Genomic DNA, 15,891 nt, shown 5'->3' with positions numbered 1-15,891 from the left:
GCAGCAAGTGAACAGCTAGTTCTTAAAGTTGATGTGTTGGAAGCAGGAAAAATGGGAACGTGAAAGGATCTGAGCGACTTGGACAAGGGCCAAATTGTGATGGATTGACGACTGGGTAAAAGCATCTCCGAAACTGCAGGTCTTGTGGGGTGCTCCAGGTATACCGGGCCTAGCACCTACCAAAAGTGGTACAAGCAAGGACAGATGTCAAACCAACGACAGGCTCATGGGAGCCCAAGCCTCATTGATGACTTTGGGGAGCGAAAGCTAGCTGGCATTAGGGCCTGGAAGCAATTGCGATCGCTGTGACCTTCATAGCTTTACTAGTAGATCCCACAGAAAAGCTTCTGTAGCATCAGAACTGGACCACGGAGCAATGGAAGAAGGTAGCCTGGTCTGATGAATTATGTTTTCTTTTACACGTGGACAGTCAGGTGCATGTGTGCCGCATACCTGAAGATATCACACAAGGATGCATTATGGTAAGAAGGAAAGACGATGGAGGCAGTGTGAAACTCTGGGTAATGTTCTGCTTGGAAATCTTGGGTGCTGGCATTCATGTGGACGTTACTTAGACATATAGCACCTACCCAGTGGCGTAACTACCGCTATAGCAGCCATAGCAGCTGCTATGGGGCCCGCAGTATGAGGGGACCCGTGCCACCCCCCCCCTCCCATGGCCGGAGGCTTCGCTAGAAGCTGCTACAGCGCGACGCCACAGAAGGGGTTGTTCCTACAAAAGACATGCATCCCCTATCCACATGTGGGATCGCTGGGACGCCCAGCGATAAGGAGAACGGGGGACCGAAAGTCCCCCGAAGTTCTCCATGACAAACCTCGGACTTCTGGGGTCTGTCAGCAGCTCCATAGAAATGACTTGTGCATCGGTCGCGCTGTGGATAGGGGATACATCTTTTTTGTAGGACAAATTATAGGCCTTTTTTTGGGGGGGGGCTATATGGCGTTATCTACAGTGGGGCTGTATAGTGTTATCTACAGGGGGCTGTATGGCGTTATCTACAGGAGGCTGTATGGTGTTATCTACAGGGGGCTGTATGGCGTTATCTAGAGGGGGGCTGTATCGCGTTATCTACAGGGGAAGGGCTGTATGGCGTTATCTACAGGGGAAGGGCTGTATGGCATTATCTACAGGGGACTGTATGGCGTTATCTACAGGGGGCTGTATGGCGTTATCTACAGGGGAAGGGCTGTATGGCATTATCTACAGGGGGCGGTATGGCGTTATCTACAGGGGACTGTTAGGCATTATCTACAGGGGGCTGTGTATGGTGCTATCTACAGGGGGCTGTGTATGGCGCTATCTACAGGGGGCTGTATGGTGCTATCTATAGGGGGCGCTGTGTGGCGGAACCTATAGGGAGGCACTATCTACCAGGGGGGGGGGTTGTGTGATACCCAGGGGAGGGGGGGCCCAGTCAAAAGTTTGCTATGGGGCCCAGTCTTTCCTAGTTACGCCCCTGCACCTGTTAAACATTGTTGCAGACTAAGTACACTCCTTTAAGGTATTGTTATTCGCTAGTGGCCTCTTTCAGCAGGAAAATGCGCCCTGCCACACTGCAAAAATTGTTTAGCGATGGTTTGAGGAACAAAGACTTCAAGGTGTTGACTTCGTCTCAAAATTCCCCATATCTCAATCTAATCGAGCATTTGTGGGATGTGCTGGAAAACCAATCTGATCCATGAAGACCCCTCCTAGCAACTTACAGAACCTAAAGGATCTGCTACTAATGTTTTGGTTATGGATTACACAGGACACCTTTAGAGGTTTAGTGAAGTACATGCCTCGACAGGTCAGAGTTTAATTAGGCCGCATGAGGGGCCTACACTATATAGGAAGGTGGTTTTAATGTTATGTCTGATCGGTGTATTTATGTCAAAGGGTCAACTATAGGAGAAATAAAATAAATCGACTTAGATTATATTAAAACTTCTGTGGACTTTTACCTAGACTGAAAAGATAATCGCAGTTATTTACACATTCAGGTAAATTTAGGAAAGGCAGCTGAATTTGGAAAGTGTGGTAAAAGTATAACCTGTGGTTGTATCTGTACATAGTTGCTTGTACTTACACTTGGAATTTTGTCTTCAGGACAGACCCTGTCAGTAAGCAATCGTTCTCGGATCTCCCAGGCAAATATGGATGGATACTCCCACTTAAGTTGAGCAATCTTTTCTACCACTTTAGGGGTAGCTAGTCTTGGCTTACTTCCTCCCATTGCTTTAGGCCCCACAAAACCAGTCTGGTAATAGCGGCCCAAAATTTTGCTGACACATCCATTGGATACCTGAAACATGTTAATTTCTGTTCAGAAAGTAATCACAAATATCTATAGTGTGAAATACACTAAATACAGTGACATTTCTTTAATTCTGCATCAATGGAAGCTGATAGGTTTCTAAATATCAGATATTGTTGATTAAGGGCAGAGATAAGGAGCCCAAAATAAAATGCTCACACCTGTTAATATAATTTTGTTGTTTTTTTTATCAGGAATCTCCTAAATGGTCTTCTATGCTCAGTCAGCAGCTTCTGGTCTTGTAAAAATTTCAAATTATATTGATGTTATCTGCTTCATACAAATTCCAGATTATCAAACTTTGAATTATATGATGACAGATTAAAGAAATTGTACTATTTTACTCTACATATGTGCATTGAAATCATTATAGCTTCTAAAAGTCACCAATAAAAACTACAGCTCGCCCTGCAAATATGCCCTCATACCACTCAATCGAAGGGGAAAAAAAAGTTATGGCTCTCAGAATATGGCAACAAAACTCACATTTTATTTTTAACAATCAGTTTTTTCCTTGTAAAAGTAGTACAACATAAAAAAAAACATATAAATTTGGTATCGACGTAATTGACCCGTAGAATAAAGCTAACATGCCGTTTTTACTGCACAGTGAACGCCGTAACAATGAAAAACCCCAAAAGATTGAGGTTCCTTTTCTATTCTACCGCACAAATAATTTTTTTTTCGTTTCTTGCTACATTATATGGTACATTAAAGGGTGCCGTGAATAGCTACAACTCGACCTACAAAAAACAAGCCCTCATACGGCTATATTGACAGAAAGATAAAAATTTTATGGCTTTTGGAATGTGGGGAGGAAAACAAGAAAATTAAAATCAGAAAAATGGATGCAGCAGGAAGAGATTAATAAAAGGGGAAATATTCTAGACATGCATAACCTTACCTGCAAAATCCTGGAGATTTCACATGCTCTCACTCCACTTATGGCAAGTTCTATGATCTTTTTCCTCTTACATGTTGGGAGAGGACGGCCATTGACAAACACCCCACCTAGCTGATTCACACTGTTCACCCCTAGAAAACATAGTGTGAAGAAATGAGAAAAAAAAAAAGGCTAAAAGACTGAACTAATTATGCAAGATTTCAAATAAAGATATTCTGTTTGTTCAGTTGGTTTTAAATGAGGAATGCTGAAGACTTTTGCTTCTACTTAATTAGAAGCAAAGCAAATTTCTGAAAATTATATATGTGAAAAGCTCAATGTCAAAAAATGTTGTTTATTATATAAAGGCACAGATTAATACATATTACTTTCCAAGTACAATTGAATGTAAGATATAAATAACAAGACTAAATGTCACCAGTCCATTGAGGGGTTTTCCTTAAAATATCTTTCAATGACCTGCCAGCTTTAAAGTGCCTTCAACACTAGAGCTTCACTGTTACGCTTCTCCCCAGAGTAGTGTATCCAATAAGCCGCAATTGGTTTGGCACTGGCCAGACTTGAAATCGGGATCTTAGGAAACTTGCCATTTTTCATCTATAACTCGCCGGTGGCAATGGAAATTGGATAGGAAGAATAAGCCGCAGCATTGCTGGATCAGGGACAGCAGAGGGGGAGGCATCTGGTTGCTTTAGTTCACCGGGGCTCGGTGATGGAGCCTGAAAAAATGAATAACAATAGCCCTCTCATATGGACCCTTCCTCCAAAGGGTTCCTAGAGGTTTGAGAGGATATGTAATGAAATATCTTAATCAGCTGTAAGGCATGAACGTCCATAGGAATCAAGGTTATCTCCTCAGGACCATATCCCTTTCAGTCGACTAGATAATACTCTTTAACAAACCTTCTTACAATCCAGGATTTGCTTAACCTTGAAATCTCATGAGGATTCGAGAGCGGGGGCAGAAGAAGTTTTAACCTTCGTAGAAAACCTGTTGATAACCAGCTGTTAAAGAAGAGAGATATTGAAACTCTGTGGAACTCAGAGGGAAGGCGGCAGCTTCAGGCAAAAGGTAACTTGGTTAATCTGCTTAAGTAACTGGAATGGACCAATGAAACTTGGAGCAAATTTATAAGATGCATTAAGTCATATATTCTTCATAGATAGCCGAACTTTATCTCCAGGAACAATTTTGGGAACCAGGCATGAGTGCTTATCAGCACCCCTATTGGCAGCAACAAGCTCCACATTTTTGTGAACCTCTGTCCAAATTTTCTAAAGATTATTCTACAATAGCAGATACTTAAGGCTGTGCAGTGATCAGAAGAGGAATACTCGGACTTCGACCATAGACCATGCATATTTACCTGAGTACTTGGAGAAGTGGTTGTTGTGAGCAAACTCAGCCCTAGGTATCAACTCGAACTAATTATCTTGATGAGCATTAGCATAGGTTCAAAAATAATCATCGAGGACTTGGTTGATCTGTTCTGTCTGAGTGTTTCTCTGAGGATGGTAAACAGAGGAAAAGTCTAGAGAAATCTTTACAGCTTTACACAAAATCCATTGAGATCTCAATCCAAGGTTCGGTTGTAATCGGCAGGACTAGAGGAGACATGATGGCGCTTGTCTTGAAGGTTTGAACTGAGCACAGGTGGTACAGGAGGCAATAAACGCTTTCATTTTTTTGTCTCCAATTTTGGCCACCAATAGTATCGAGAGAACAATGCGCTGGTATGTTTGACTGCAGGGTCTCCAGACAACGATTAAGAGTAAGCCCAAGATAACACATTTCGGCAGGGATCAAGAGGTATAAGGGAATATTTTCTGGTAGGAATTTAAGGATAATTATCAGTAGTCGCCAGAATACAATTGGGGTGGTTGATTTGTGACAAATCCTCAGGAAGGGTATCAGCCGGATTAAAGGACCTGGAAAGAGCATCCTCTCTTTGATTCTAGTGGGTCGAGTAATAGGTCAAGATAAAATAAAAACATGAAAAGAAGAGTGACCAGTGTGTTTGATGTGGATTGAATCTGCAAGCAGACTGACATATGCATAGACTACTTGTCTCCAGAGATGTAACATTGAGGAGGTCATTTCTCTTTCTATGGGAAAGGGACTTGGCATTGACCCTCTCAACAGAAGACATTAAGAAAGTTTATAAACATTCACATGGCCCTTCACATTGTATCTGAATACAAGAGAGCTCGTCCAAGATTTTATCTAGATGGTACACTACCCCCGATAAAACACACATATGGTATCCTTCTATCCCGAACATCTGTTGGAGATGCAATCTAGACACTGGTTCTTATATGCATATATGGTGGTCATGCCCATTACTGCGTAGTTACCGGGAGTCAGTACTTCCCCTCATGGCCGATATTTGTACTATTTCCCAGCCAATTGCAGCCTCTACGATCTTCTTAAATCTGCCTATCAAAGGCATCACCCCTGATGCGAACCAATTAATGTTGTTTCTATTAGCTAGTGCCAAATTACTAATTCCACCCCTATGGAGATCCTCCAATGTTCCTACTGTGCCGCAGTGGCTGGGGAACGTTGATCAAATCTTCTATATAGAGGAAAAAGCAGCCATTGCCAACCGGTCTACTGCCCGTTTCACCAGAACTTGGCAGCCCCGGCTGGCCTATGGGATGACCTCTCAGTATAGAGCCCCGGTAACAGACTCCAAGTAGTCACTACCTCTACTGCATTTTCTCTTTTCTCCCTTGCTTATGCCTCACTACAGGATTGAAACGCTCGAAATGTACAGATTTACTTTGTCGTCTTATATGTCCATTGTATTGTGTCTCATTCCCCCCCACCCCCCTTCCCTTTCCACTCTTATATAAACATGTGCATATGTTGCATCATTAACTTGCAATTTACTATGTTAATCTAGAAAAGCTTGATGGACTTATGTATTTCATTACTGCAATTATATTTAGTTGTATTTGTTTGTTCAACTTTATTACTGAAAAAACTAAATTAAAAGAAAATTGAGAAGAAGAATCTGCAAGCAGACTGGAAATACTTGACATTTTGTGGTTAGTAAAGATAGTGACAAGAAAATTTGTGCCCTCTGATAGATATCATCATTCCTCCAGAGCAAGCTTTACTGCCAACAATTCTTGATCTCCAAAGGAAAGACTTTTTGGAGCAATAGAGAACTTCTTGGAGAAGAAGCCACATGGAATCCTTCTCTTACCCTCAGACTATTGAAAAATAACCAATCCGGCTCTGATGGACAAAGCATCAACCTCCAAGAAGAACAGCTTATTAGTATCAGGATGATGGAGAACCGGAGCTGAAGAAAAGAATGTCTTGAGATGACAGAAGTGTTGTACTGCAGAAGCTAGCCAATGCCATGTAAATGCCCCTTTCTGGTAAGGGCAGTGAGTGGAGAGACCGTTTGAGAGAAATTTAGAACAAATTGACGATAATAATTTGCAAAGCCAAGTAATCTCTGGAGAAACATGAGACCCACAGTTTGAGGCCAATTAAAAATAGCTGAAACCTTCACTGGGCATATGCAAAGGAATGGAAATTCTGATTTTTAAAACTGGCTTTTGTACAAAACAGACATGACAACGAGGAGTTTTCAGATCTTGGGAGTAGAATAATATGTCATCTAGGCAGACCAGCACATTCTTATTAATAACATCCCTCAAGATATTATTCACAAGCTGTTGAAAAACAGCAGGGGCATTGCAGAAACCAAACAGCATCACCAGGTATTCATAGTGCCGCCGATCCCTGGTATTGAAGATGATTTACCACTCGTCTCCCACCTTGATCCGAATCAAATCATAGCCCCACCCCCCCCCCTCACTCAACCAGCTTGGAAGAAGTTTGAGCTCCCTTAATACGGTTGAACAATTAAAGATAAAAGGTAGCGGGTGTCTGCTTTTCACAGTAATTATGTTGAGCCCACAATAATCAATGTCTGGCTCAGGGTTCTGTCCTTCTTCTTGATAAAGAAGAACCCAGTTCTGGCGGGGAAAGAGGATTTATGGATAATAATCCTTTCTACAAAAAATTCTCTTTGATGTAGACAGACATCGCCTCAGTCTATGGTAGGGAGAGCGGGTATACTCTACCCCTGGGAGGAGTGTAGCCTGCAAAGCACTATTTACTGGTTGTGTTTCCAAGCAGGAAGGCAAACCTGGAAATCCTCTGACAGCAATTTGGACAGAATTTGGCAGTCTAGTGTAGTCTAAGAGAGGGTAATCCCAGGAATATGGGTCTGGAAGAGCGTGGAAGTATCAGGAACTAAATCTCATTGACATGAACCCCCACTTGAAACCATATTGGAGCTGTTTAAAGGGACACTACAAAATAAGGGAAATCAGAAATCTATAGACAAACGAATATTCAATAAAATTTCCAATTGCGCCTAAATCAGAAAGGCTATATTGGCTACTTGAAGAGCTTGGTAACAGGAACCAGAATTTTATCAAGGAAAGAACGTGTCGGGCTCAAGGTGATCTCCCCTTCCTCACCTAGGCCCTAGAGTTTTCTGGCTGCGACGGACAAACAGGAAACTGTACAACCCAATTGCATTTTCTAGGCTGAAGCAGCGACTGATGGGTTTTTAAAGGAAGAAGTTAGATGAGGGAAACATTGAGTACATTCCTTTTCTTGAAATCTCTCTTGAAACCGAATTCCCACTCTAGTAGCTAGAGAAATTAGTTCATCTCATGTAGAAGAAGCAAGGTTGTGAACTACCAGTTAATCTTTGTTATAGCCGAATAAACATTCAAAAATATGCTGCAAACTGAGCTTCATTGTTCCAGGCTAATTCAGACTCCAGGATATGAAATTTGACATCATATTGGCTGACAATGGAAGTAGCTCGATTAAGGCAAAGTAGAGCTGAAGTAGCAGAAGTATGGCCAGGGTCTTTGAATCCCTCTGAAAGGAAATCAGAAAGGCAGACAGGGAGGACACCATTGCATCACTACTTTCCAATAGAGGGAAGGACCAACCAGAGCTACTCCAGCAAGCAAGGAAGTTATTTAGACCACTTTTACTCTGTCCAAGTAGAACTACTGAGGAAAAAGTTCAAAATGTATGGTGTACTTGTTGATGAAACCACGACAATCCTTAGGGTCCCCATTAAACCAGGGAGGAGCAAGTAGATGCAATGACGGTATTAAGATGACATGTTGACATGCTGTTTCATGTGAAACTGAGCTTTTTTCTTCATGCGTCACTGTTGCAGTTTTTAATGCAGGAAGGAAAATACTATGTGGCTTTTGATAGTGGCATAGTTCCGTTTTTGTTTGGAAAGATTAGCCATCATCTCAGCTGTGTAAGCACTCTAACATTCAGATTGGGGGGGGCATTTTCATGTGCTCTCTACTCCTACGTCACACCACATCTGTGGCTCTAGCACTTTTCTACCTACGGTTAACTGTCATCCCTCAATAAACGTATTCTTCTGTTTTTGCAAGCAAGGTGATTGTCTCCTCTGACACGTGTATCATAATGACAGACTGAGGATTTACTGTGGTAGACAAAGATAAACAGATCAAAATAGTCAATCTTATTTCTAGTATTATTTCAATGACTGATTGCCTTGCACCACAATAAAACCTGAAGACATTTGCAACCTTGCTCTCTGTGATATGTCTGTGTGGAGGCTTTATTTCTGAGCTGTAAATTCACTATGGCCTAACTGTCATGGACCAAAGATACAATGCTTGCTTGCTGATGTTTTACTATGTTGTGTTTCTGTTATGGCACACAATGATGAATAAGCACTTTCGTACATCTTTTTCTAAGCTATATTTAGGCTCATAGGCATCCTCAAGCTAAAAGCGATAGGACGTAATTCCTTTTACAATTAACTGCCAATCAAGCAGAGCAATTAAAATCTAAAGCCCCGTTCACACGTTCTGTTTTTTTACATGGATTCTGTGCCAAAATCCGCATTATATTTGCCTCCCATTGACTTCAATTTGAAATCTGCATCTGTGCAGATGTGGTGGAAAATGTATGCGTTAATAATCTGGCAGATTTCCACAAGCAGATTAGCTCCATTGAATGGGCCTATCCACCCCACATCAAACTGCACATCCAGGTAGAAATCCAATATAAGCCTAGGATCTTTGTCACGGATCTTGCAGTAAATATGTGTCAGATTCTCCAAATGTGATTGGTTTCAGGGTTTGATAAGATGTCCGAGGCACACAGGAGCTGCTCTCAGCTGAGCCACCAGTCCAGCACACTGACGAATTTGGCTGAAAGCGCAGAGGTGCAGCTTCTTTGTAAAGAGGATGCATAGAAGCTGCAACTCTAAAAGTAAGCAACATTTTTAATTCAAATATATTAGAAATATGTTTTACACATTGATACATACATTTAACTAAAAAAAAATGCCCTCAGACGTTTACATAGCTTTTTATGTAGTAATATTTATTTTAGCAGTAATATGATCAAATTAATAATTCAGAATTTGTCAGAATTTTTCACATATTAAGGTATCTAAAATATGATCCTTTTGCAAGCAGCTTTGTCTTCTTTGCTTACTGGGCCAACAATCTATAATACTAAAGGCAGATGAACAGTTTCATACAAACAAAAAAAATAATGCTGGAAATGTAGCAGCCGCTTTGTATTGTGTCTTGGTATTTTGGAGAGTTTTCTAATTATGTTATATAAAAGAAGAGAACAAGAGAACATCATTTTGCATATCATTTTAACTATAGAACAGTGTCACTGACTCTCTGCTCAGCTGAATGCACACTTCATTCAAAGCTTCAAAGACACAATGATGAAGAAGAATACCTAAGTGTGGCAAATGCATATTAATATCCAAAAGCTGAAAAATACAAAGGAACAATAAGAGAATATTGATGAAAAATAGGCCACGTGAGTCATTCTTTCTGGAAAAAATCAGCAGCATTCTGCTTTAGAGATGCAAAATTGCATTTCACTTTTTCACTCTCAAAGATAGCCCTATGAATCTTGCAAGTCAGCATTTTAACAGATACTGTTATTTTGAAAATAATTTTGTTTGTGAACCATTTATTAACAACATTTATTACACATATAACTCCAGGCAACTGTACAGTTTGGAATGTTTTCACTAACATCAAAATGAGTTTGCCCAATATGGAACGGTTACTATGTGGATATAAAATAATATTCCATTGGACACTATAATACCATAGCTGAAATTATTTGGGTATGTGCACACGGTAGCTGTCATTTACGTCTGAAAAGACAGACTGTTTTCAGGAGAAAACAGCTGCCTCGTTTCAGACGTAAATGCTCCTTCTCGCATTTTGCGAGGCTTCTCTGACAGCTGTAAATTTTGAGCTGTGCTTCATTGAGTTAAATGAAGAACGGCTCAAATTACGTCTGAAAGAAGTGCCCTGCACTTCTTTTGACAAGGCAGTCATTTTACGCGTCGTCGTTTGACAGCTGTCAAACGACGACGCGTAAATGACAGGTTGTCTGCACAGTACGTCAGCAAACCCATTCAAATGAATGGGCAGATGTTTGCTGACGTATTGTAGCCATATTTTCAGACGTAAAACGAGGCATAATACGCCTCGTTTACGTCTGAAAATAGGTCGTGTGAACCCAGCCTTTCCATCTGAGACATTTCTCTCACCAGGATATCCTATAAGTGTAAATTCTGTACCTTTTATGGCTGTGTTCATATGTAGCAGTCATATGCCAGTAAGAAATCTAATAAGACCTCCTTAGGTTGAGCTCAGACTCAGTAGAAAAATGTACCACAGATTTTTCCACAACTCCTCAGCAAATTCGCAGCAAAAACTGCATTACATTTCAAAGGGTACTGTAAATTCCAAGGCAAAATTCGGTGTCAATTCTACAACATACATTGCACACTATGTAGTGCACGGAGCCGGAAGCAGTTGGCTCCGGTCACGGAATAGCGGCTGTGCTGCAGAACTGCAGTTCGACCGATATTCCGTGACTGGAGCCAACTGCTTCCGTCATGTAGAGGGGCGTAACTAGCAAAGACTGGGCCCGATAGCAAACTTTTGAATGGGGCCCCCCCTCCCCTGGGTGTCACACAACCCCCCCTTGTAGATAACGCCATACAGCCCCCCTGTAGATAACGCCTTACAGCCCCCCTGTAGATAACACCATACAGCCCCATCTGTACATAGCGCCATACAACCCCCTGTAGATAACGCCATACATCCCCCTGTAGATAACGCCATGCAGCCCCCTGTAGATAACACCATACAGCCCCCTCGGTAGATAGCGCCATACATCCCCCTGTAGATAACGCCATACATCCCCCTGTAGAAAACGCCATACAGCCCCCCCTGTAGATAACGCCATACAGCCCCCTCTGTAGATAACATCATATAGCCCCCCTGTAGATGACGCCATACAGAGTCCCCCCTGTAGATAACGCCATACAGAGTCCCCCCTGTAGATAACGCCATACAGCCCCCTTTGTAGATATCTACAGAGTGGGCTGTATGGCGTTATCTACAAAGGGGGCTGTATGGCGTTATCTACAGGGGGGACTCTGTATGGCGTTATCTACAGAGGGGGCTGTATGGTGTTATCTACAGGGGTTCTGTATGGAGTTATCTACAGGGGGGGCTGTATGATGTTATCTACAGAGGGGACTGTATGGCGTTGTCTACAGTGGGGCTGTATAGCGTTATCTACTGGGGAGGATGTATGGCGTTATCTACAGGGGGCTGTATGGCGTTATCTACAGGGGGGCTGTATGGCATTATCTACAGGGGGGCTGTATGCCGTTATCTACAGGGGGGCTGTATAGCGTTATCTACAGGGGGGCTGTATGGCGTTATCTACAGGGGGGCTGTATGGCGTTATCTACAGGGGGGCTGTATGGCGTTATCTACAGGGGGCTGTATGGTGTTATCTACAGGGGGCTGTATGGCGTTATCCACAGGGGGGCTGTATGGCGTTACCTACTGGGGGGCTGTATGGCGTTACCTGCAGGGGGGCTGTATGACATTCTCTACAGGGGGGTGCTGTATGGCGTTATCTACAGGGGGGGGCTGTATGGCATTATCTACAGGGGGGGCTGTATGGCATTATCTACAGGGGGGCTGTATGGCGTTCTCTACAGAGGGGGCCATACAGACCCCACTGTAGAGAATGCCATACAGCCCCCACTGTAGAGAATGCCATACAGCCCCCACTGTAGAGAACGCCATACAGCCCCCCTGTAGAGAACGTCATACAGCCCCCCTGTAGGTAACCCCATACAGCCCCCCCTGTAGGTAACGCTTTACAGCCCCCCCTGTAGGTAACTCCATACAGCCCCTCCTGTAGGTAACGCTATACAGCCCCCCCTCTGTAGGTAACGCTATACAGCCCCCCTGTAGGTAACACCATGCAGCCCCAACCCCCCAAAAAAATCCAACCTACAGTGTGTCCTACAAAACACATGTATCCCCTATCCACAGGATAGGGGATACATGTGTGATAGCTGGCAGCGATAGGGAGAACGGGGGACCGAAAGTCCCCCGAAGTTCTCCATGACTAACCTCTGACTTCCGGCATCTTTGCAGCTCAATAAAAATGAAAGGAGCGCTGGTCACGCATGCGCACAAGCGCGACCGGCGCTCCATTCATTTCTACGGAGCTGCCGACACAGACCCCGTAAGTCCGAGGTTTGTGATGGAGAACTTCAGGGGACTTTCGGTCCACCCATTCTCCCTATCAATGCCAGCGTTCATACATGTATCCCCTATCCTGTGGATAGGGGATACATGTCTTTTGTTTAATGGCAGAGCGGGGAGATACCTCCCTGCTCTGCCATAGTGTTCAGTGGCGTCGCGCTGTAGCAGCCATAGCGGCTGCTAGCGGAGCCTCCGGCCATGGTGGGGGCCCGTGCCGGCGGGCAACACGGGCCCCCTCATGCCGCCGGCCCCGTAGCAGCCGCTAGGCATGGATGTCCGGTGTCCGGACGCAGCCAAAGCAGCTGATCGGTGTGGAGTCCGGGTGTCGGACCCCCAATGATCATATACTGATGACCTATCTGGTGGATCTGGTAGTCTGGTTTTAAAAACATTTCTAATGGGGAAGTGGACACTTTTTTTTTTTTCCACTGGGAACTTGGCAATTACTGGATTGGTGGGAGTTTAGATGATATGCAATAAAATGTTTAAATGGACATTCTTTTAAAACACATGTTTACATTTGTGAACTTATACTTGTATATTAGGTAACTACATATACTGTATAATAACTCCTTGATATTTATCTTTTGCCAGAATTGCTCTCTATATCAGGGCAGCGGTGGGGAAACAAAATTCCTCAAGGCTTCCCTGTCAGCAGACACAGACCGTTTCATCAATGTCATAAGAAAGGATTATAGGCGGCCGTAGTAGTTTCCAAGGAAACTTCCCTCTAGCTATTATAATATTTGCTTATCATTTAGTTATAGATTTTCAATCCTTGCAAAAATATTGTCACATTAAATCATTGTAGGTTTCTCTATATCCTTGAATGCAGTTTCCACCATTTGTGTGTTAAAGTTGGACATTGATAACGTGGTGAGCCTTTCACAGAAACACTTTGGCAAACCTTCACAACATTGTCATTGAATTAATAAAGCTACTGCCACGTACCCATCCACGCTCCAGTGTCGTCCCTTCTCCCCTCCAACTGCTGCTACTGTAATGCATACCTGGCTCTGCTACATCTTTGTTATTGACCCCTGGTTTTCTGTCTACACTACATCTCACTCCTGGTACCACAGCTGTCTCTTCTTGACTCGCGTTGCCAATTTCGGAACTCCTGATCTTGTTTTATCCCTCTCCGTGTTTACCCTTCACAGTACGTTTATATAGATTTTGTTAGCTGTTGCACATATCAACCATATCTCCAATCTTTTTTTATTCTTGGTCTGATTCTCTGATCAGCTAATGCTATCCAAAAAATTAACCACCAGAATAGTGAGAGGCATCTAAGTCCTGGGTAATTCACTGTATTCTACGATATATTTACTTGTGCTCCCACAAGGTTTAAGAAATTGTGATTCACTGAAGTGATAAATGAGTAAAACGTATACATTTTATTTCATAACTCTCTAAAAACAGGGGTACAATCACCACTGTGAGGAAGCCCCACCGTGTGCATTAAAAACGTATTAAACAAATACTCCAATTACTGGTTCATTTGTGAACCCTCTCTAACTGAGTATACTTGAAAGATACATATATTGGATCAGAGTTTCAACATTGGTGTATCAGTGGATTTGACCCTAAAACACACCAGAGCCTGCAGTTACCGCTCCTAAATCACCTGGTGCTAGGGTGAACAACAGTGCCGCTGTCACCTACGCTATGATCCCTCACTAAAATGACCCTACGCGTTTCTATACATATATTTCATCAGGGGTCTATAACTTCGTCATTCTGGCTAAGGTGCCAGTGATATTCAAACAGTAGCAGATATTCTGCTATACAACACGGAAGCGTGCTCGCATGGATGTCAGCGGCATGCTTCACTCGGGACCCAGAGTTGATATAGCTAATACTCCTCCCCCAGGGCTAAGGCAGTGCCCTTCGAAACAGCCAATCACAGTGGCCCACCTCATCCGTGACGTCTGACAATGTGACTCCCGGCCGTCAGCTGACGTACCCGGAAATAACATCAACAACATCAACCGAACGCGCAGGCGCAGTGGGAGGCCGAGAGCGCATCTCCTTACTGCACTCAAGCCCACTCTCACCAGGGACAGAGTATGACGATAACATTAGGATAAACATTGCGGATCAGCTCAAATCCGCAACTTGGCTGCCATAGATTAAGCACCTTCTCTGTAAATACACTATATGTGAATGAATAGGCGATATTCGTATTTGCCACACATTTGAATTTAAAACATTTATTTCTGAAGAACGACTATGCCTATTACAAAAGAATGGTGCACAGTTTTGCCGACATAATTCAGTGGGCATGGACATGTAATCAAATAAACCACCCCTGCTGTTTTACAGTTAACAAAGTCTCGAATGTCATACTCGACCTTGGTGGTAACACTTCTGAATTTTCTCCCATTCTGGATAAAGTCACAAGCTTTGCAACTGCCACATCTATGTGTACCTGGTATCTGCCTATTTAAGCAAGTTCCTTTTTGTGTTATAGGGTCAAAACAACTATGCATCACCCTATCTCTGATATTCTTGCCTCTGGGGAACGTGACTGAAGGCCATTGTGTAATCTGATCCACCAAATCTACATCAGCACTGAGGATACGCCAGTATCTTTTTAATATTTTCATAATCTCAGATTGTTTGGAGTCAAAGGTACCTATAAGTCTCGTAACTTTTTCTTCTTTCCGTTGTCTAGGAACTAAGAGACTCTGCCTGTCTGAATCCCTCGCTCCCTCATAGGCTTTTCTAATTACCCCTTTGGGGAAACCTCTCTCCTTCAATCTATTTGCGAGATCTTGCGACTGTATCTCAAAGTCATCCATAGAGCTACAGTTCCGGCGTACTCTCATAAATTGGCCCCTGGGGATACCTCGTTTGAGGGGTTAAGGGTGACAACTATCCAATTGTAAAAAACTGTTAGTATCTGTCTGCTTACGATGTACTATAGTACGAATTGTGCCTTCCTTAGTTTTTATGATTTTGAGATCCAGAAAAGATAATTCCCGATCACTAATTTCACTTGTAAATCTC

The 15,891-nt window shown here is 42.9% G+C and overlaps 1 protein-coding gene across 1 annotated transcript in view; it reads right to left on the bottom strand.

Annotated features, from left to right (window-relative positions):
• PAX4 (paired box 4) overlaps positions 1-15,683 on the bottom strand; it is a 43,903-nt gene extending 28,220 nt beyond the window's left edge. The window contains 6 exon segments of the mRNA XM_075859423.1: positions 2,091-2,306; positions 3,223-3,353; positions 3,827-3,941; positions 4,134-4,227; positions 9,955-10,052; positions 15,615-15,683. Of these exon segments, the coding sequence (XP_075715538.1) occupies positions 2,091-2,306; positions 3,223-3,353; positions 3,827-3,941; positions 4,134-4,227; positions 9,955-10,052; positions 15,615-15,683 (723 nt within the window).
• Between the last annotated feature and the right edge of the window lie 208 nt (positions 15,684-15,891).

Source organism: Rhinoderma darwinii, chromosome 3 (genome assembly GCF_050947455.1).
Source record: "Rhinoderma darwinii isolate aRhiDar2 chromosome 3, aRhiDar2.hap1, whole genome shotgun sequence".
Classification (NCBI taxonomy): Eukaryota; Metazoa; Chordata; class Amphibia; order Anura; family Rhinodermatidae; genus Rhinoderma; species Rhinoderma darwinii.
Note: the sequence above shows the minus strand (reverse complement) of the source record. Positions and strands in the feature narration are given on the sequence as shown.